General features: G+C 43.1%; 1 protein-coding gene across 3 annotated transcripts in view; it reads left to right on the top strand.

The window, feature by feature from the left end:
* The first annotated feature begins 2,027 nt into the window (after window positions 1–2,027).
* The window catches only part of MKI67 (marker of proliferation Ki-67), a 29,410-nt gene continuing 8,969 nt past the window's right edge, over window positions 2,028–22,468 (top strand). For 2 of the 3 annotated variants that reach the window (XM_049855527.1, XM_049855529.1), the window contains exons 1-12: window positions 2,028–2,164; window positions 3,075–3,247; window positions 7,680–7,758; window positions 7,850–7,965; window positions 9,240–9,306; window positions 11,780–12,041; window positions 14,256–14,437; window positions 15,387–15,603; window positions 15,698–15,816; window positions 15,927–16,098; window positions 18,340–18,468; window positions 18,571–22,178. In XM_049855527.1, the coding sequence (XP_049711484.1) occupies window positions 3,156–3,247; window positions 7,680–7,758; window positions 7,850–7,965; window positions 9,240–9,306; window positions 11,780–12,041; window positions 14,256–14,437; window positions 15,387–15,603; window positions 15,698–15,816; window positions 15,927–16,098; window positions 18,340–18,468; window positions 18,571–22,178 (5,043 nt within the window). In that variant the 5' untranslated portion in view covers window positions 2,028–2,164; window positions 3,075–3,155. Of the gene's footprint in view, window positions 2,215–3,074; window positions 3,248–7,679; window positions 7,759–7,849; window positions 7,966–9,239; window positions 9,307–11,779; window positions 12,042–14,255; window positions 14,438–15,386; window positions 15,604–15,697; window positions 15,817–15,926; window positions 16,099–18,339; window positions 18,469–18,570; window positions 22,179–22,468 lie in introns of all 3 variants that reach the window. The other variant, XM_049855528.1, reaches the window with a different exon arrangement.

The following is a 22,468-nucleotide window of genomic DNA, read 5'->3' as shown; positions in this document are numbered from 1 at the left end:
ACTTCGCTCAACTGCTAACCTGAAGGTTGGCAGTTCAAAACCACCCAGCCCTACTGCAGAAGAAGGCCTGTCAATCTGCTTCTATAAAGACTACAGCCAAGAAAACCCTATGGAGCAGTTCTACTCGGTATGTAACACATGGGGTCACCATGAGTCAGAACTAACAACAACATCCTGAGTTACCCCTGTGGGGCCAACTTTATCATATGGGTAAGTGAAGGAGGGAGGCAGGGAAGAGAGGATGACGTGATATAGGAAAGACTTAACCTGCTGCTGCCAGCTTTAGAGATGGAAGGGGGTTAAGAGCCAAGGAATGTGTGCAATCTCTAGAATAGAAGGTGGAAAAGGCAAAGAAATGGATTCTCTCCTTGAGCATCCTCAAGGACCATAGCCCTGCTGACACCTTGATTTTAGCCCAGTGGGACTCATTGCAGATGTCTGAACTCCAGGAGTGTAAGCTAATAAATTTGTGCTGCTTTAAGCCACCAAGTTCATGGCCATTTGTTACAACAGCCATGGGAAACTAGTACAGACACAACAGGTATGGAAAGCTCTGCAACCTCACGCACCATGAAAGACGGGCAGACCCAAGCAAACATGATGTTTTTTGCCTATTGATCGACATCAATTAAACAATAATAAAAAAAAATGTCAATATACTGGTCAGTGGGTGGGAAGCCAATACTCTGGCACCTTATTGGTAAAAGAAAAAATTAGTTCGAATTTTTAGAGAGCAATTTGGGAACATACATGACAGTTTTACATGTATCAGAGCTCTGATCCAATAGATGAGTTGCTGGGAATACAGCACAGGATTTTTTAAAAGGCACCTTTACAGAGGAATAATTGACATAAAGCGAACTGCATATATTTAAAGTGTAAGATTTCAACAGGTTGTAAAAGCTGTGAAATGATCTCCACAATCAAGATAGTGAACATATTTATCACACTCCAGTGTCCTTGTCCCCCTTTTATAATCCCACTTTTCGGTCCCTCCATTTCAGTCCAACACACCACAGTTGTGTTTTCTGTCACTACAGGTAAGTTTGCATTTTTCAGAGTTTTATATAAACGGAATCACACAGTAGGTATTCTTTTTATTCCGGCTTCTTTCACTTGGCATAATTATTTTAAGATTCATCCATGCAGTCATGCACAATGTTTTTTAATGACAGAACTATTTTTAATAGCAATACATTGTAAACCTAAATGTGTAGCAATAAAAAACAAAAACAACAAAAACAAACAAAAAACCCAAGCCGTTTGCCTTCCAGTCGATTGGGACTCATAGTGACCCTGTAGGATAAGTAGTACTGCCCCACAGGGTTTTCAAGGAGCAGCTGGTGGATTTGAACTACCAACCTTTTGGTTAGTATCTGAGCTCTTAACCACTCTACCACCAGTAAATTATGGTTCCCTACAAGAGAGTACTCTGCAGCCACCAAAAAAAAAAAAAAGTAAATTGGCAGTATCCGATAAATGAGAACATCCTCAGGATTTATTAAGCAGAGAACACAAAGTCTAGAATAATGTGTATATGACCTTCTTACTGTGCTTTTGAAAAAGAGAACAATACTTGTATTCTTGGGAAAATTCACAATAAAGCTTGAAAAATAATTGGCTATCTTTGGGAAGGAGGGAATGGAGAAGGGTTAAAAAAAATCTTAAACCTAGCAATAAATAACATCATAGCGCGTTCCACGTGTTTGGTCCTTAAAAGAAGGTGAGAGAGGTTATCAGGGCAGTGGGATTGTGTTGCATTTTTTCCCTTCTCCGTGTTTCCTTCCGGGCCCGCGTCTGAGGCCCCCACTCAGTCCCCTGGCCCGGCCCGCCCTGTCTCCTCCCAGCGGGTGCGCGCTGCAGGCTGCCCAGCCGGCGTGGGGCGCTCTCCGGAAGCACCTGGGGCGCAGCCTGACCGCCCTCCGCCCGCCTCCCGCCCAGGCCCCGAGCCGCCACCTCCCATTGGCCCTTCGGCTGCCGGCCCGTCCAATCACAGCGCTTAGCGCCAGAATTCGAATCAGAATTTAGATTCGAATCTCCGGCAGGCGGCGGGCTGGCTCTGCGGCGGAAGCGCTGCTCTAGGCCTCGCCGGGACCGAACTGGGCGGGGGGCGGCGGGCCACTCCCGAGGCGACGGCGGCGTGGAGCCGGGCTGCGGCGGGGACGTAAGTGTCGGGGCCGCGCAGCGGCGGAGGGCTCCGCGCGGGGACACATGGTAGGCTGGGACGGCTCATGGCGCTTGGGCCCTTTCCGCCGCGGCGGAGGCGGGCGGTGAGCCCGGCCGGGAATGCCGGAGGGCCGGGGGTGTCGGGGGGCCGGGGGGCAGGGGGTGCCGGGTGGCTGGGAGTGCCGCGGGGCCGGCGGTGTCTGGAGGCCGGGGGTGTCGGGGGCAGGCGGTGCAGGGGGGCAGGGGGTGCTGGGGGGCCGGGAGTGCCGCGGGGCCGGCGGTGTCGGGGGGCCGGGGGTGCCGCAGAGCCGGCGGTGTCGGGGGGCAGGGGGTGCCGGGGGGCCAGGGAGGTCGGGGGTGCCGGGGGTCCGGAGGTGTCGGGGGCCCGGGGGTGCCGGGGAGTGTCACGGGGCCGGCGGTGTCAAGGTGCGGAGTGGGCGCCGTCGGGGGCTTCAGCAAGCGGCGGGCCCCGGGCTCAGTTGGCGACTGCAGTGGGGGCAGTGGCGTCCCGACCCTTCGATGTGGACAGTGGACTATCGTGAGCGACCCTTCCAGGATGAGCAGTTGGGCTCTGTCCTGGTGGCTCAGGGAACAGCTGCCTGGGCCCCCAGGTGTTCTGGACGACTGTGAGGGAGCGGTTTGGGGGACATCACAATTTATGGGCTACATCCAGCCCTGTCTGTTTCGGGGCGCCCACAAGCCCCTGGGGCCTGAGGCGACCGGGCTTGTTGGGGTGCTGGCTGGGGTTCAGACAGGTGTCAGTTCAGGTGTGGACCAGGCAGCAGCGGAAGAGGTTCACTGTACAAGCCACTGGAATTTGTCACATAAAGAGACTTCTTTTCTTTTTTAAAGAGACTTATCTCCATTTTCACTTTAAGAGTGATCCGTTCCCTTTTTGTTTTATTCAGCGACCTTTTGTTGTGGCGGAAGAGTTGGTAAGCTTGCTTCCGCAAACCTATACAGATTGTGCGACAGTTAGAGTTTAGAAAATGAGACCTTTGGGACGTCTGGTCATCATAAGACGGACCGGGAGCGACGGTACCCATTTTCCCTTGTGTCGCAACACCTGCTTATTTGGAAGGTAAGAGCTGTGTGTCCCTGTGGAGGTTTAAAACTTTAGAGAGGTGGTAATTTACTAATCACAGCATAACAAGAGAGAGACATGGCTCTAGAATTTGCTCTTCAGAAATCCTTGGTACTTCATACCGGAAACCCTTGTGGGATAGTGGTTAAGAGCTAGAACTGCTAACCAAATGCTGGCAGTTCAAATCCACCAGGTGCTCCTTGGAAACTGTATGTGGCAGTTCTACTCTGTCCTGTAGGGTCCATGAGTTGGAGTTTTGGTAAGGATAATTTCCCACTATTAGAGACCTAGAGGTAAAATATAACTCTAGGATAGCAGTTCTCCACTCACATCTTGGCACACCAATATTGTGTGTGTGTTTTTTTAATATTCGTAGTTATACCAACATTTGAGGCCCTGGTGGTACAGGGGTTAAAGTGCTTGGCTGCTAACCACATCGGTGGTTCTAACCCACCAGGAACTCCGAGGGAGAAAGATGTGGCAACCTGCTTCCACAAAGGGTACAGCCTTGAAAACCCTATAGGGTTGCTACGAGTCAGAATTGACTGGAACACAACAGGCTTGGTTTTTATACTTAAAGTACAGCTCCCTGAGTCATGCAAATAGTTAAAGCACTCAGCTGCTAAGGAAAGTTTGGAGGTTCAAGTCCAACAAAGCTGCTTTGGGAGAAGGGCCTGGTGATCTACTGAAAAATCAGCCATTGAAAACCCTATGTAGTACAGTTCTACTCTGACACACATGGGGTTGCCAGGACTGACTGGATGACAACCGTTGTTTTTTTTTCTTAAAGTAAGACTATTTTAAAAATACCAATCTCACATTCCTACTTCTCTGAAATGGAAGAGAACATCATTGCACGTAACTCTGAGAATCCCAAGAGGAGAATCTCATACGATTATTTATACCTCTCTTGGCCAAATCCCTCTCTTTCCTTCCTGTTGTTGTTAGGTGCTGTCCAGTCAGTTCCTACTCATAGTGAACCCATGTACAACAGAATGAAACACTGCCCGGTCCTGTGCCATCCTCACAATCATTGTTATGCTTGAGCATATTACTGCAGCCACTGTGCCAATCCATCTTGTTGAGGGTCTTCTTCTTTTTTGCTGACCCTCTACCAGGTATGATGTCCTTCTCCAGGAACTGGTCCCTCCTGATAACATGTCCAAAGTACATGAGATAAAGTCTTGTCATCCTCACTTCTAAGGGGCATTGTGGCTGTACATCTTCCAGGACAGATTTGTTCATTCTTCTGGCAGTCTGTGGTATATTCAATATTCTTGGCCAACACCATAATTCAAAAGCATCAATTCTTTGGTCTTCCTTATTCATTGTCCAGCTTTTGCATACATATGAGGAGATTGAAAACACCGTGGCTTTGGTCAGGCACACTATAGTCTTCAAGGTGACATCTTTGCTTTTTAACACTTTAAAGAAAGGTCTTTTGCAGCAGATTTGGCCAATGCAATGTGCCTTTTGATTTCTTGACTGCTGCTTCCATGGGTGTTGATTGTGAATCAAGTAAAATGAACTCCTTGAAAACTTCAATCTTTTCTCTGTTTGTCATGATGTTCCTTATTGGTTCAGTTGTGAGGATTTTGGTTTTCTTTATGTTGAGGTGTAATACACACTGAAGGTTGTGGTCGCTGATCTTCATCAGTAAGTACTTCAAGTCCTCTTCACTTTCAGCAAGCAAGGTTGTGTCATGTGCACATCAAAGGTTGTTAATGAGTCTTCCTCCAATCCTGATGCTGTGTCCTGCTTTGTATAGTTCTGCTTCTTGGATTATTTGCTCAGCATACAGACTGAATAAGTATGGTGAAAGGATACAGCCCTGACCCACACCTTTCCTGATTTTAAACCATGTGGTATCCCCTTGTTCTGTTTGAACAAATGCCTTTTGATCTATATACAGGATCTTCATGAACACAATTAAATGTTCTGGAATTCCTATTCTGCACAATGTTATCCATAATTTGTTATGATCCACACAGTCAAATGCCTTTGCACAGTCAATAAAACGCAGGTAAACATCTTATTGGTAGTCTCTGCTTTCAGCCAAGATCCATCTCACATCAGCAGTGATCTCTCTCATTCCACATCCTCTTCTGAATCCGGCTTGAATTTCTGGCAGTTTCCTGTTGATGCACTGCTACAACCATTTTTTAATTATCTTTAGCATGATTTTGCTTGCATATGATATTAATGATATTACTCGATAATTTCTGCATCCCGTTGGATCGTTAGTCTTTGGAACAGGCACGTAAATGGATCTCTTCCAGTGGGTTGACCAGGTAGCTGTCTTCCAAATTTCTTGGTGTAGACAATTTAGCACTTCCGGCATTGCATGCGTTTGTTGAAACATCTCAGTTGGTATTCTGTCAATTCTTGAAGACTCGTTTTTTGCCAATGCCTTCACTGCAGCGTAGACCTCTTTCTTCAGTACCATTGGTTCTTGATCGTATGCAAATTTCTGAAATAGGTGAACGTTGACCAATTCTTTTTGGTACACTGACTCTGTATCCCTTCCATCTTTTGATAATTACTGAGTCGTTCAATTTTTTGCCCATAAATGGTGACTATACACATGGACCTTGCCAGGTGGAATACACAGACATCAAATTGACTACATCTGTGGAAAGAGACAATGGAGAAGCTCAACATCATCAGTCAGAACGAGGCCAGGGCTGACCGTGAAACATACCATCAACTGCATAAGTTCAAGTTAAAGCTGAAGGAGGTTCAGACAAGTCCACGAGAGCCAAAGAACAACCTTACTTATATCCCACCTGAATTTACAGGCCGTCCCCAGAGCAGACTTGACGTATTAAACGCTAAGGACCAAAGACTAGACGAGCTGTGGGATGACACCAAGAACATTATCCACGAAGAAAACGAAATGCTGTTAAAAATGCAGGGAGGAAAAGACCAAAATGTATGTCAGAAGAGACTCTGAAACTTGCTCTTGAACGTAGAGTAGCTAAAGTGAAAGGAAGAAATGATGAAGTGAAAGAGCTGAACAGAAGATTTCAAAGGGCAGCTCAAGAAGACAAAGTATTATAGTAAAATGTGAAAACGCCTGGAGTTGGAAAACCAAAAGGGAAGAACATGCTTGTTCTTTTCTTCAGTTTACCCAACTATAAAAAAGTCATAATAGTACTTCATTGGATTATGGGGACTGAGAGGGTAAGTTGCCTAATAAAAACTGTTCGTATTATCTGGTCCACACTAGAGGGACTATATCAAGAACGCAGCATCAGAATTGGAGGAAGACTCATTAACAACCTGCGATATGCAGATGACTCAACCTTGTTTGTTGAAAGTGAAGAGGACTTGATGTGCTCACTGATGAAGATCAAAGATTACAGCCTACAGTATGGATTACACCTTAACATAAAACAAATTCCTTACCACTGGACCAATAAGCAACATCATGATAAATGGAGAAAAGATTGAAGTTGTCAAGGATTTCATTTTACTTGAATCTACAATCAACACCCATGGAAGCAGCGGTCAAGAAATCAAACAACATATTGCATTGGGCAAATCTGTTGCAAAAGACCTCTTTAAAGTGTTAAAAAGCAAAGATGTCAAAATGTTGAATCTAGACAATGCTTTTTTGTTGTCTGCAGATTAGTTTTTTTAATATTAGGAGATTTTTTAATCTGTCTGCCGAAAAAAAATACAGTGTCACTTAAAAATAATAAAAAGCTTATGCATAATGAGCACTTAATATGCCAAACAAGTGATTCTCCTGTACAGTGGAAGCTGTGAAACCTGGAACCTATGGAAGGTGGAAAGAAGGAAGGTGTCCGAGAAGGAAAAGTCAAGTATTTTCTAGTAATAGAGAGCGAAGAAAATGCTAGTCAAAAATATTGTATAATCTCATTAAGATGAAACACTTAGAATAGGCAAATGGATACCTGTTGCGTATGTGTGTATATACATACATATGTATATTTTTAATTTTATTTATATATATATATAAACGCACATAGAGAGAGAGCAGATAGGTTGGGTATGGATTAATTAAAGACTCTTAAGCATAAAAGTATGTTATCTTGGGATCAAAATCACTGGAGAAGGTGGCACAGAAATGTAAGTTCATGGAGGAAAAGGAATGATGTAAAATTTCCAGCCTGGTTAGAGATGAGAATTTAATGGTCACCAGGGGTGAGAAGGAGGGGAAAGGGAAGAGTCACTGTTTAGGTGGCACTAAATTTCTGTTTATGGAGATGGACAATCTGGCAGCACATATTGATGATAGTTTCACAACACAGTTGATGTGGTCGGTCTCACTGGATTATACATGTGAAAAAATGTTATCTCTATTTTTAGAACAATAAAAATACTAGTGAAATATTTTTATTTTGAAAATTTGAGGTAATTGTAAAAAATGGTACAACAACCCCGAAATCTTCTTTCAATTCAGGGGCATCGAATGTGACATCCGCATCCAGCTTCCTGTGGTATCCCAACAACACTGCAAAATCGACATCCAGGAGCAGGAGGTCAGTGAGTTTGTGAGCTATTCCTAAAACTTTTTATTTCAGTTTCTACTGACTTATGAGTTATATGCTTCTCCCTTCTCTCTGCTTGTAGGCACTCTTGATTAATTTCAGCACCACTAATCCAACACAATTAAATGGAGCCCCTGTTAATGACCCCGTAAAACTCAAACATGGAGATATAATAACTATTATTGATCGATCTTTCAGGTAGGTAAAAACTACTAGGGCTTATAATAAACAGCGCATTCCGATTAACTAGACTAGTCTCTCACTGTTCAACTATGACTTCCCTGTAATGCTTCTGTCAAAGGGTTTCATATTGTCATTCTCAATGCTATTTCTTTAAAAGGAATGAGAAGTGGGGCTTAAGTGTGATCTGAATTCACAGATCTGAGCAAACAGGACTATGCCAAGGAAGGTGGCCTGGTCCTTAGGAAGCTGGTGACATGGCTGCAAAGACTGCCATATGTGATACCGCATGTGGTTTTTAGTTGCTTTAAAGTAAAACACTTGCGTAGAGAAGGGCACAAAACAAAACGTGCAGCTTGATTTATCATGAATTGAACACAGTGAGAGCACCACTGGTCATGCAACAGAGCATTTCCAGAAGCTGCTTCCATGATGTCTTCTAAACACTACTTCTTTCCCTTACAAGTAGGTCCTCCTGTGACATCGTAAACCCTTTTGGCATCTTAATACCTAAGCACTCATCTCTAAATACTATGGGTGGCTCTCTATTCCGTGTCATATAAATGAAATCATAAAGTACTTGTGCCTGACTTCTTTCACTCTGAGGCTTACAAGATTCATAGAATTTTGGGTGTAATTTTCGTTGTTCCTTTTCATTGCTTAAGAATTTCATTGAAATCATATACACAATTTTATACAATTTATTTTTCTACTGGATGGAAAAATTTGAGTCATTTTCTTTTTTTTTTTAATTCCTTGTTTTTTTGTTTTGTTTTTTTTTTTCCATTTCCTGTTTTTGAAATGTTTTGAAGCTTGCCTTAGGTAGGCATGGTTAATTTTTTGATGTGTTCTCTGTGTTTGAAAAGAATGCACGTTCTACAGTTATTGGATACAGTGTTCTGTCTATACTTCCATTAGATTCAAACCTTCTATATTACTTTTTCCCCTGCTTACTGTTTACTCTCAGAGGTATATTGAAATCTTCCACTAAGACTGATTTTAGTTAACTCATAGGAAAAAACAAAACTGCATTCCCTCGACCGTATATTCATCCAGAGAAACTAATCTGGACCCCCAACCTCAGACAATGTGTTCCAAAGGAAACTTGAGCCAACGTATCAAAGTGATTGTAAAAACTCTTTCCTGACTCTAAAGTGATTTCCATCAATAGGTGATACCTGGGACAGACTCTGAACTGTGCTCTTTGGCCCCTGCACATTGACCAGATACGGAAACTTTACCAATAGCATGCCAACCTTTTATCTGAATCTTTGTCATTCTGTGCACTTCAGGTTTGAATCTGGAAGTTTTCCTGAGGGAAGCAACTCCACTGAATACCCAGAAATACTACACAAAAAGGTGATGGAAAATATTATCCACGTTTGGACTCCACTTCTTTTGCACAGTGATATAAACTCAGCTATATGTTCCTTAAATAATAGTTTCTCACTTTAAATCAGTGACAAGGAGCATGGCTTACTGGTAATTGCAGGAGAATGTAACTAGGGTATTAGAAACAAACTGAGCTTAGAAATACTGAAATCTAAAAGTACAGTTTCTGTATGTTATTTGAAATAAAGAGGGGTGAGTCAGGTGGACACTTTTGGCCCAAAAGGCTCCTAGAGCAACTCATGATCTGATTTCTTGCAAAAGTATGTTTGGAACAACCCCAAACACAGAACGACAATTTGCAGACCACTGTATCTCATCATGGGGCTTCTCTGTATCCCAACCGATGTACTCATCCGTCTTTACGTGTCTGAAACAATCCTACTGTGTAAGTTCTGAGCACCTAAGGGGTACTGTGCTTTGTCGAGTGAGAAATCCTATCAGGGATTCCAGGTGGTGCAGATTATTAAAACACCAGGCTGCACCTGTTCTTGGAAGTCCTGATATTTTCCATTCTTCCTATTTTTTAGGAAGTTTCCCAAGTTAGTCTAATACGAGCAAGTTAGAATTCACTGGCTTCGGAGACTTATCATAAAACCAGAAAGAAAAAAACCAAACCTGTTGTCGTTGAGTCGAATCAGACTCATAGAGACCCTGTAGGACAGAGTAGAACTGTCCCGCAGGGTTTTCAAGGAGCGCCTGGTGGATTCAAACTGCAGCTGTAGCTCTTAACCACTACGCCACCAGGTTTTCCGAGTTATCATAGGTACACCTGAAATTAGCAATAAACCAGATGCCATTGAGTTGATTCCAACTCATGGCAACCCCGTGTATTTCAGAGTAGAAATGTGCTCCATAGGGTTTTCAATGGCTGTGATCTCTTGGAAGTAGATCGACAGGACTTTCTTCTAAGGTGCCTCTAAGTAGATTCAAACTGCTACCCTTTTGGTTAGTAGCTGAGCACTTAACCGTGTGTGCCACCCAGGGATTCTAAAATCAGCAATAGGCACTTCAATTTCAAGATCTCCAACATTGCTAAGTATTGCTTCATCCTTTGAGGAGTAACCTTAATGTTGAGTCTGCTGCTTATCATTTCCTGTGGGGGAAGCTAGCTTTTGAGGTATCCCCAACACTGGCAGGAGCCTTGGTGGCACAGTGGTTAAGCACTCGGCTGCTAACTGAAAGGTGGGTGGTTCGAACCCGTCTGCCCCTTTTCAGGAGAAAGATGTGGCAGTCTGCTTCTGTAAAGATCACAGCCTTGGGAACCCTATGGGGCAATTCTACTCTGTCCTACAGGGTTGCTATGAGTTATAATGGACTTGACAGCAATGGGGTTTTGTTTTGTTTTTTTTTTCCTCAGACACTGGCCACCATCCTAACGTATTAGTAGGTGTAGGGAAACCAACCTAAAAGCCCGCTGAACAAAGTACCACTAAACGGTCTACAAACTATTTGTTACTGGCTTGTGATAAGTATTAAAACTTTGTACTGAAATACTGTCATAGCAATTTGATGGAGTCATTTTTTGTGGCTGTTGAACATAATACAAAAAAATATATATATATGGGCATGTATTTTGAACATTTTTTACTTTATAGCAATTAACTTTATTATAAAGTTATTGGCCCTCTTCAGATGGGAAATAAAAAACTGATCCTTCACATATCCAATGTGGGAAGCACTGGGTTAAATACCAAAAAATATGAAATTGTTTGAAGAAATAATTTTGGTAATTTTTGTGGATATCCCCCTCTAAACATTCAGATGATATTGTTTTCCTCCCTTGAAACAAAACTGGGTTTTTATATCTTTTATATGTAATTCTTTAGTTGTTCCATCCAACCCACCAAAAATTTCCACAAGCAAGAATGTGAAGGCACTGTTTTTGGGGTATGCCAAGTACAGGTACTGAATCCCACACCTGTCCTGCAGCTGCAGTGTGGTAGACAGGTTGTGTTGGCTCTTGCCTTGACTTCTGAGCTCCCAGGGACACTCGTGCTAATAGAGCCTAAGCTCACCGAAGGCCGGTCCTGTAGCTGATTACTGATAAAACTGATTATAAATGCGTGACTCCGTCCCTGTGGTGGGCTAACCAAATGATTATAGGTAATGTTTGATTTAAGCTGTGGTGCTACTTTCATATATTGGAAGCATGCTTAAGGAAGTTATAAAAACCCACTGAGGTTTGATTTTAATAATTTTAAGCCTCAAAGCTTATTTATTATATCATTTACTATGTACTTTAAAAAAATTACCTAATAAATGTTTATACTATGACCATTGGCACCTATGTGTCTTGGGCTCATTTCTGAAGCAAGTCTCTAAAAGTCACATAGGAGCGGTTTGGTAGAGAAGATTGCCAGCAGAAAGAATACTTGCATAATTCTGTCTGCCCATATTCACAAAGGCGTTTTAAATCACGTCTTATTTTGCCAATTCACAGGAAACAGTGAGACAAGTGGGAGATGCTACTGACTCAGAAAAGCTCTCTTCTGAAAAGAAAGCCAGCATTCCTACAAATGCTAACACTCCACCTCAGTCCATGGACACAGATCTCCACCAACAGAAATTTCCCGCTCGAGTACTTTCCCAAATGGAAAGAAAAACTCTGAATGCTTCTCCGAGGAAGCCTCAGATAAGACCTGGATATCCTGAAGTCATTTCATCTCACGCCAGCAGCACTGATGATCCTATGTCAGATATCAGTGAGTTTACTTAAATGTAAATGTATTTTCCCCAAGGCTTTGCACACCCACCTTATATCCAGACAGGAGTTAAGAGGGGAACTTCATTCATTTAACAGTGATTTGCTCTGTGGTAGACACTCCACTAGGCAGGAAGGGACATAACCCCTATCTACACTGACAGATTAATAAGACCTGTGATGGAGGAAGGGCAGGCGGTTAGGGAACCATAACAGGAGGATCTAGGGAGAGGTTGTTATTAGCTGCTGTTGAGTTGCCCCTAACTCATGGTGACCCCAAACACAATGGAATAAAATGCTTTCCATTCTTGTGCCATCCTTGACTGGCTGTGGGTCGAATGGCTGTGACCCACAGGGTTTTCACTGGCCAGTTTTCAGAGGCAGAGTGCCAGAGGGCAGAAGTCCTGGAAGTGAGCGGCTCCATCAGATCAGATGCGAACACACCAGTCAGGTCTCTCAGTCCATGAAGGGGAAGCATCACTTACACAAGGTATCCATGCTGACCAGAGCTCCAGAAAGATAAGGGGTGGGCTAGGTTTGCCTTCAGAATCTCCTGGAGGACATCCCACAGATCACGAATTCTCATGAGGCAGGTGGGGGATGAGGCCCAAGCACATGTCTTTTTAAAAAGTTCTCTGAGGCCACTGCTGAAGCCTCTTGGTCTACCACCCCTCATTCCCAGGTGAAAACAGCTTTGGACTGATGGGTTCATTAAACTATGTCTGGACAGGGCTTTTCAGCCTCTGTACAAATCACGGCACTGGGAAACTGGGACCTGAACTTCCAGTAGCTCGCCCTCAGACCTCTCGTGAGCTCTTGCGGCTGTTTTAGCTTCATCAACGTTACAGGAGAATGAAAGGGTGCTGCTATTTTAGGTTTCAATACAGTTTAAATTGATTAGTCTTTAAGAGTATTTTTTTAAAAAACTAATAACTCTCCCCCTTTAGGATTTCACTTCTTTTTTTATTGTACTTTAGATGAAGGTTTACAGAACAAATTAGCTTCTCATTAAACAATTTGTGCACATATTGTTGGAAACCCTGGTGGCATAGTGATTAAGTGGTATGGCTGCTAACCAAAGGGTCAGCAGTTCGAATCCGCCAGGCACTCCTTGGAAACTCTATGGGACAGTTCTACTCTGTCCTATAGGGTCGCTATGAGTCGGAATTGACTCGACGACACTGGGTTAACTTTGGTTAACAACCCCATGACACGTCAACACTCTCCCTTCTTGACCTTGGGTTCCCTATGACCAGCTTTCCTGTCCCCTCCTGCCTTCTAGTCCTTGCCCCTGGGCTGGTGTGCCCCTTTAGTCTCGTTTTGTTTTATGGGCCTGTGTTTGGCTGAAGGGTGAACCTCAGGAGTGAATCCATTACTGAGCTAAAAGGGTGTCTGGAGGCCATACCCTTGGGGTTTCTCCAGTCTCTGTCAGGCCAGCAAGTCTGGTCTTTTTTTGTGAGTTGGAATTTTGTTCTAAATTTTTTTGCAGCCCTGTCCAGGACCTTCTATTGTGATCCTCGTCAGAGCAGTCAGTGGTGGTAGTGGGGCACCATCTAGTTGTACTGGATTCAGCTTGGTGGAGGCTGTGGTACATGTGGTCCATTAGTCCCCTGGACTGATCTTTCCCTTGTGTCTTTGGTTTTCTTCATTCTCCCTTGCTCCCGATGGAGTGATACCAGTGGAGTATCTTAGATGGCCACTCATAAGCTTTTAAGGCTCCAGATGCTACTTACCAAAGTAGAATGTAGAACATTTTCTTTATGAACTATGTTATGCCAATTGAGCTAGATGTTCCCCGAGACCATGGTCCCCACAGCCCTCAGCCCAGTAATTCAGTCCCTCAGGGAGTTTGGATATCTATGCAGCTTCTATGACCTTGCCTTGGACAAGTTGTGCTGGCTTCCCCAGTAATGTATACTGTCTAAAAAATTTAATAACTTTTTATTTAACCTAATATACTCAAAATGTTATGATTTTGACTGGTAATCCGTGTAAAATTATTATCGTGATATATTTTTTAAAAAATTATATTGTGTTAAAATATGTATAACAAAAAGCTTGCCATTTAACCATTTTTCAGTGTGCATTTCAGTGACATTAATTACATCCACCATGTAATTACTGCTGTGCTATCAGTCTTTAATAGTAATTTGATGCAAATTATGTGTACTGATGCAGTTTTTCCATTGCATTTTCCATGTTTTTATTCATTAAGTTGAAAATAAGAATGAAGAAATGTCATTCAAGAGACGCAGAGTCTCCTTTGGCGGTAGTCTCAGACCCGAGTTATTTGATGAGAATTTGCCACCTAACACACCTGTCAAACGAGGAGAAACGCCAGGAAAACGAAAGTCTCTTGGGATCCCTGCTCCAACAGTTCTTAAGAAGATCATGAGGGTAAGTTTAACATTTAGTATTCTTGCTCATATTTAATGCTTACATACTTGGTATACAGTCTTTCCAAAATCCTGACACAAGTAGAATTACATTTAAGAAAAAAAGCCCATCGAACTGGGTTCTGGAAGCTAGAGCCTGGGTTTTGAAGCATGGTTCTGATATGGCCCAGCCACAGGAAGCCTGCAGCACTCTTCATTTAGTGAAGAAGGCTTGTTAGGTCCCCTGGTAGCCACTCTTACAGGGTCACCTGATTACCCTGCAGTGACAGTAGAAAACCTACCAATAAAAAAATACCTTGGATCTGTCACAAAACATAACCATGATGGTTGTGTTTTACTTGGCTTTAGAACGTTAGGGCTGTGTTTAATGTGTTAACTGGTCGGTGAAAAAGAGAACCCTTGGATGGCAGAACACGTTTATTTGACACCATCAGCTACTCAGAACTTTTAATCACCTATCCCTAGGCGGTGGTGTCCCCTCCTGTGTCCAGAGCTCACCTTTATAGGAGGCCTGTGCAGTCTTGATTTCCTTCTGGCTCCAGAGGGAGTGGTGAGCAATGGGCAGTGTCCTTCCTGTTTATAGTGGCTCACACAGGCAAGCAGCTCTGCTTCCACACAGATGAAGGGGGCTGGACCCCGCAGGTGGGATTTCCCCTGAATGAGGCCAGAGCTTACCTGCCCTTCACTCAGCAGGAAGTTCCTCCCATCGTCCTCCCTGAAATTCCTCCACTAGAACTTGTTGGCTGCTTTTCTCTTTTCTTCATCCTTTCCTGAATGAGTGGCTTGGACTCCCACCTCCATCTTAGGCTTAACATACGTGGAAGCCTGGCTTAAATGTTGGCTGCTTCAAGATTTAGAAAGCTGAATTCCTCATTGAATAGGTTTTTAGCAATCATTACAGAGCTGATGCATACTTGGTAAGGTTTCTTATGAACATTTCAATTTGTCAGGAACAATCCCTAGCGCCAGAGAAAGGAGAGCCATCTTCAACTGTCCTTTCGGAAGCAAAGTCATCATCTGGCTCTAATAGCAGCAAGTCTCAACGGCCTAATACACCAAAGAGAAGGAGTGATAAAATACCTTTCAGGAGAAAGTCCGTTGATAAAAACACCTTGCAGATAGTTTTTCCCAAGAGAAGGAGTAGTACTTCTAAAGGAAAATTACCTGGTGAGTGGCTTTTTTATTTGTTTGCTTAGCAAGTATATCTGAAAAGGAATTTTCTCATTCATGCTTGTTTTTGAAAATTTTCTCCCTTTGACAGGTGGCAAATCATGGGCAGATGTAGTAAAACTGGGTGCTAAAAAACAACAAACTAAAAATGTAAAGCAGGACTCTCAAAGACACATAAGTAAAAAACAAAGAAGGAAACACACTCCACAGGTAGGAGGTTCCAATGTGAATTGCCCTAACACGCTAATGATATTCTTCTTTAATGTTAAGTGTGGATTTATGTTTTGAAGTGTTTTTAATTTTGTCATTTTTTTCTACAGAAGCCTCTGGACCATATTGAAAACCCCTTTAGCACAGGCCACGCAAACTCTCCCTGTACAGTCATCATAGGAAGAGCTCATGTGGATAAAGTAAACGCTCCTGCTCGACCCTACAGAATGTTAAACACCTTTGTTTTAAACAAAAAAATTACCTACACTGAAGATTTGTCAGGTAAAAACACAGCCCTATAAATCTTATAAATCTCTTATATGTCGTATGAGCCCTTTGTTCTATTATTTGTGACCAGGTGGATGGGTGCTAAAGTGTTCCACTGCTGAGAGTGGGGCAGTGCAATCATTTCGTCCACTTCTTGGGGTCACAGCTTCAAGGAAGACAAAGTTGGTTTGCTCCAAACCAACACATTCTTGGGGTCATGTGTTCCACATGAAGCAGGGATGAAAAGGTCCGGTGCAAGTCTGTGCTTTGGTGAGCAGCATATGTCTAGAAACTGGAAGCTGCTCTGTGGTGAAGACAGCAGACTTTTCATGGCGTAGCTATTCTAACTGCCCCACTCCCTGGGCTCATACCAAGATATCGTCCTAGAGTTGAAGCGGTATTTTTCAAGAACCATTTTGCTTCATGGTTTCCTTTCCTCCTAGATGGCTCAACTGTTTCTTGAGACAAAGCCGTGTGAAATGGCTTCCTTAAAGCACTAACGGTTGAGCCATCCTTGCCACTCGTATTCCGTTTTCAGTGAAAGTGCGACATGACTTGCCTGTGGTGGGTGTACCATATCAGAACCATGGCAAGAACGCAGGGTTTCCACTTCACGTTTTGAAGATTTACCAGTGGTTTCCACTGTGAAAACTTTGAAGTAGTTAGGTGGAATCGTGGTTTTTATTTCCTGGCAGATTTTAAGCTGTTGTACTCTTCGGTATCTCCCATGTAAGGTGACCTCCAGTTACAATCAGACTTGGATCAATAGATGTATCTGTAAAGAAACCCAAAAATCTAAGGCCAGAATTTTTGAGTGTGCCCCATCAGTAAAAAAATTTTTGAGCATGTACCACTTAATATTCATATGTATGTGTATGTCCATATATGTATATATGTTCATATTTATAAATGATGTACATGTATTATGGTACTTTTTTTTATATGTACAGAGCATTAATTCAGTAAAAAAAATTCAAAGATAAAACAAATAGAAGTTCAGCTACTCAGCGTATAGGACAGGGATTGTCTCAAGAATTTCTTCTTTGAAGACACTTTCTAAGAGAGTCAAAAATTTTCACCCTTACTGTTACCTTAACTGTTGTCGTATAAATAAGCATCTGCTGAAGACAGACCTGGACGATTTAAGGAAGGCCTGAAAGGCAACACAGGGAAGAGATTTTTAAGGGAGCGTTCAGGTTTCACTGGAAGCCTTTAGAACAGATATAGCAAACACATTTGTAGACAGGCACCAGATGGAGAAAGTGTTGTCCCCCATCAATGCCAGAATTAAAATAAGGAGAACATGGGGTAATACAAGTTTTTGAGAGGGAAAGCTTCAATTTCATGCCCATGTCTTTTGGTGTGAAAATGGGAAGGCAGTGGTATTATACAGTCGTGTGTTGCTCAATGTTCATGATACATTCTTTGAAACAGGACATTGGGTTATTTGGACGTTGTATGAGCACCATATTATACACAAAAAATAAAGTCCCCAAATTGTGAAAGTTCAACTTATGTACAATCTGTAGTTTCGAACATCCCCTGTAAAGCCTATTACACGTCTGGAAGTACAATCACTTTGTATACAAGAGACATGAGATACACGTGTTGCCTGTGGGAAGCTGTTGTGTTTGCTGTGTCTGGTTATGTTTGCTATACCCCATTCTCTGACCGAGATTTCTGAACTTATGGGACCACAGACGTGTATGAAGTTGGATGTTGCCAGAACGGGCATTATGTAGTGCATGACTGTATATTTTCAACACATGATTATGTGACGGTACTAAAACTGATCAGCCCATTGTCATTTTTAAAAATGTGACTTAAAATTTATTTGTGCATAAAATCCAGAGTGTGGGACTCATTACGTCTAGAAGATAGCAAGGGCACTGCATATTTGGAGGAGTGGAAGTCAGGTCATTGGGGACTGCATGATGACAAGGAACTGTCCTACTAGTACCTGAGTTTTGGTGCTAGCTTGAAAGGCTACAGCCCTTAACTGCCTTTATTCAATTTCCTTTCCAAGAAGAATGCAAAAGGAGAAGACATGTGGATACATTTTCTCTTTGCTGTCTTTCTAAAATATAAGTAAAGGATTAGTGGCATCTCCCTCTCCTATCAAGCCCTGTCTTCTGGAAGTCTAGCAGTGATTTGTTGTTCATTTTCTATCATTTGGTGTTGTATGTGAGGGCTCAGATGGTTGTTTGTGTGTATAAGTAATATGGTAACTGCATTTCCAATATTTTCATGTAACAGGGCTGTCAGAAATGTTCAAGACTCCAGGGAAAGAAAAGCCGCACAGAAGCAACGTGTGTCCTGACAGTATCAAAAAATCAGAGACAGTGTTTGAAGAAGCTAAATTAGGAGAAAAACCTGAAACTCTGGGTTGGTTTACCTTTTTTTTTCCCCCTACCACTATGATGTTTTTGAATAGGAACTTGCAGGTAGTATTGTTTCTTTACAACAAATATTATTTCTCTGCTACAGATGTTATTGACAAAATACTACTTCCAACAAAACAAGAAGTAGAGGTTGAAGACATCTCACAAAAACTTTCAAAACAGAGGCTGGCACCAGGAGAAACTCTAGCAGCCTTGAAGACACAGCCGAAAGCGCCTAATGTAAGCCCAGAGCTTGTGGAAGATCTGTGCAGCAAGAAAGATCGAACACCAATACCAGAATCACCACGGAAATCAATAAGCGGTGATGTCCTTAGAAAGATTTGGAAAACTACAAAATGCACACCAGAGTCAAATGAAATGCCAAGAATGTCCCCAAGATTGTGGAGAAACCCTTGTGCAAGTCTAGAGCTTGCTGAAGACCTGGCTGGCATAAAAGATCAAACACCAACACTGAAATCACTAGGAGAGTCAATAAGTAATGAAGAATTCCACATAGAGATTAAGAAAACTCCAAAACACACACCAAAGTCAGGACAAACGTCAAGAAAGTCCCTGAGACTGCTGAGAACGCCTGGTGCAAGCCCAGAGCTCATGGAACACCCAGCTAGCATGAAAGATCAAATGCCAATACTAGAATCACCAGAGGAGTCAAGTGGTGATGACCACAAAAAGATTCAGAAAACTCCAAAACGCACATCCAAGTCAGGAGAAACTCCAAAAATGTCCCTAAGTCTGCTGAGAAACCCTAATATAAGCCCAGAGCTTGTTGAAGACCTGGCTGGCATAAAAGATCAAACACCAACACCAAAATCACTAGGAAAGTCAATAAGTAATGAAGAAGTCCACACAGAGACTCGAATAACTCCAAAACGCACACCAAAGTCAGAAGAAATGTCAAGAAAGTCCTTGAGACTCCTGAGAAACCCTAGTGCAAGCCCAGAGCTTGTAGAAGACCTGGGCAGCATGAAAGATCAAATGCCAACACTGGAATCACCAGGGGAGTCAAGTGGTGATGACCACAGAAAGACTCGGAAAACTCCAAAACGTACATCTGAGTCAGAAGAAACTCCAAGAACGTCCCTGAGTCTGCTGAGAAACCCTAGTGCAAGCGCAGAGCTTGTTGAAGACCTGGCTGGCATAAAAGATCAAACTCCAACACCAAAATCACTAGGAGAGTCAGTAAGTAATGAAGAAGTCCACGGAGAGATTCAGAAAACTCCAAAACGGACACCAAAGTCAGGAGAAACATCAAGAAAGTCCCTGAGACTGCTGAGAAGCCCTAGTGCAAGCCCAGAGCTCATGGGAGACCTGGCCAGCAGGAAAGATCAAATGCCAACACCAGAATCACCAGGGGAGTCAAGTGGTGATGACCACACAAAGATTCAGAAAACTCCAAAACGCCCACCCAAGTCAGGAGAAATATCAAGAAAGTCCCTGAGTCTACTGAGAAACCCTAGTGCAAGCCCAGAGCTCATGGAAGACCTGGCCAGCATGAAAGATCAAACAATACCAGAATCACCAGGGGAGTCAAGTGGTGATGACCACAAAAAGATTCAGAAAACTCCAAAACGCCCACCCAAGTCAGGAGAAACTCCAAGAATGTCCCTGAGCCTGCTCAGAGACCCTAATGTAAGCCCAGAGCTTGCTGAAGACCTGGCTGGCATAAAAGATGAAACGCCAACACTGAAGTCACTAGGAGAGTCAATAAATAATGAAGAAGCCCACAGAGAGATTCGGAAAGCTCCAAAATGGACACCAAAGTCAGGAGAAACATCAAGAATGTCCCTGAGACTGCAGAGAAACCCTAGTGCAAGCCCAGAGCTCGTGGAAGACCTGACCAGCATGAAAGATCAAATGCCAACACCAGAATCACCAGGGGAGTCAATAAGTGCTGATGACCACAGCAAGATTCGGAAAACTCCAAAACGCACATTCAAGTCAGGAGAAATGCCAAGAATGTCTCTGAGACTGCTGAGAGACCCTACTGCAAACCCAGAGCTCGTGGAAGACCTGTCCAGAATGATTGCTCCTACACCAACACTGGAGTCACCAGCAGAGTCAATACATGATGAAGACGTCCACAGAGAGATTGAGAAAACTCCAAAATGGACACAAAAGACAGCAGAAACTCCAAAAATGTCCCTGAGTCTGCTGAGAAACCCTAGTGCAAGACAAGAGCTCGTGGAAGACCTGGCTAGCATAAAAGTTCAAATGCCAACACTGGAATCACCAGGGGAGTCAATAAGTGGTGATGACCACAGAAAGATTCGGAAAACTCCAAAATGCACTCCTAAGTCAGGAGAAATGCCAAGAATGTCCTTGACACTGTTGAGAGACCCTAGTGCAACCTCAGAGCTTATGGAAGACCTGTCTGGAATGATAGCTCCTATGCCAACACTGGAATCACCAGGGAAGTCAGTAAGTGGTGAAGAAGTCCACAGAGAGATTCGGAAAGCTCCAAAACACCCAGCAGAGTCAGGAGAAACTCCAAGAATGTCTCTGAGACTGCTGAGAAACCCTAGCGCAAGCCCAGAGCTCTTGGAAGACCTGGCTGGCACAAAAGATCATATGCCAACACCGAAATCACCAGGACAGTCAATAAGTAATGAAGAAGTCCACAGAGAAATTAGGAAAACTCCAAAACGTCCAGTAGAGTCAGGGGAAACTCCAAGAATGTCCCCAAGATTGTGGAGAAACCCTAGTGCAAGCCCAAAAGTCATGGAAGGCCTGTCCGGAATGAGTGATCATACGCCAACGCCAAAATCACCAGGAGAATCAATAAGTAATGAAGAAGTGCACAGAGAAATTCGGAAAACTCCAAAATGTACACCAAAGTCAAGAGAAACTCCAAGAATGTCCCTGAGTCTGCTGAGAAGCCTTAGTACAAGCCCAGAGCTCGGCGAAGACCTGGCCAGCATGAAAGCTCAAACACCAACACTGGAATCACCAGGGGAATCAATAAGTGGTGATGACTGCCGAAAGATTCAGAAAACTCCAAAAGGCACACCCAGGTCAGGAGAAAGGCCAAGAATGTCTCCCAGACTGTGCAAAGACCCTAGTGCAATCCCAGAGCTCGTGGAAGACCTGGCCAGCATGAAAGATCACATGCCAACTCCAGCGGAACCAGATGAACTAGTGAAGCAGAAACCAGAATCCCTAGTAAGCCCAACAGGCAAGTCACTGTTGAGGCCACCATTGAAAATAAAACCAGAATCAGTGGAGGCCCTGACAATGAATCTCTTAAAAACTCCACCTCAAACTGTGCAAGGAGAATACCAGGCAGCCAACATGAAACTTGGGGCAGCTCCCAGAGAAGTGCCGGAGTATCTGAGGAGTGTCAGAAAACATCTGAGAAATTCTACTAAAAAAACAGCACCAGTAGAAGAGCCAACAGACATCAAGACCCCCGTGAGAACGCCAAAGCGTTCATATGAATGGATGGGAAATCTGTCAGGTTTGAAGAGCCTTATGATGACTCCCAGAGTACACCCAGAAGATTGCACAGATATTGCCAAGTTTCCCACAGAAAGTGATCCAGGTGTTCTCACAATTCCAGAGGAATTACAAGAAAGCCTGTTGCCTGAAAGACCTGTCCTAAAAGAAAGTCCAGTTGAAGGCTTGGGGCTGTCAAAGCTTATGGAAGTTGACTCCACTGCATGTGAAGAAACATCGGATTCAGCCACGAAAAATAAGGTGAAAGCAGTAATCGTAAATGTCATCTTGAAGAGCATGCTCTCAATCTTTGTATAGTAATTTGTAAGGCTGTAACATTATAGTTGGGAATCCTTTTTGAGGGGTCTGCATTCAATATTGAAAAACTACAGGTGATAGTGAAGAATCATTTTGGGATTTCTTTAGAAAAAGTACCGGCCAAAGCTATTTCTACAAATTTTAAGAAATTTCTCAGGGAGTGAAGGAATTATGTTGTCTTCAAATATGTGAAAAATTGTTTACAGAAAAGGTGGGCAGATAATTCTGTGTTT

The sequence above is a fragment of the Elephas maximus genome, chromosome 16, assembly GCF_024166365.1.
Source record: "Elephas maximus indicus isolate mEleMax1 chromosome 16, mEleMax1 primary haplotype, whole genome shotgun sequence".
Classification (NCBI taxonomy): Eukaryota; Metazoa; Chordata; class Mammalia; order Proboscidea; family Elephantidae; genus Elephas; species Elephas maximus.
Note: the sequence above shows the minus strand (reverse complement) of the source record. Positions and strands in the feature narration are given on the sequence as shown.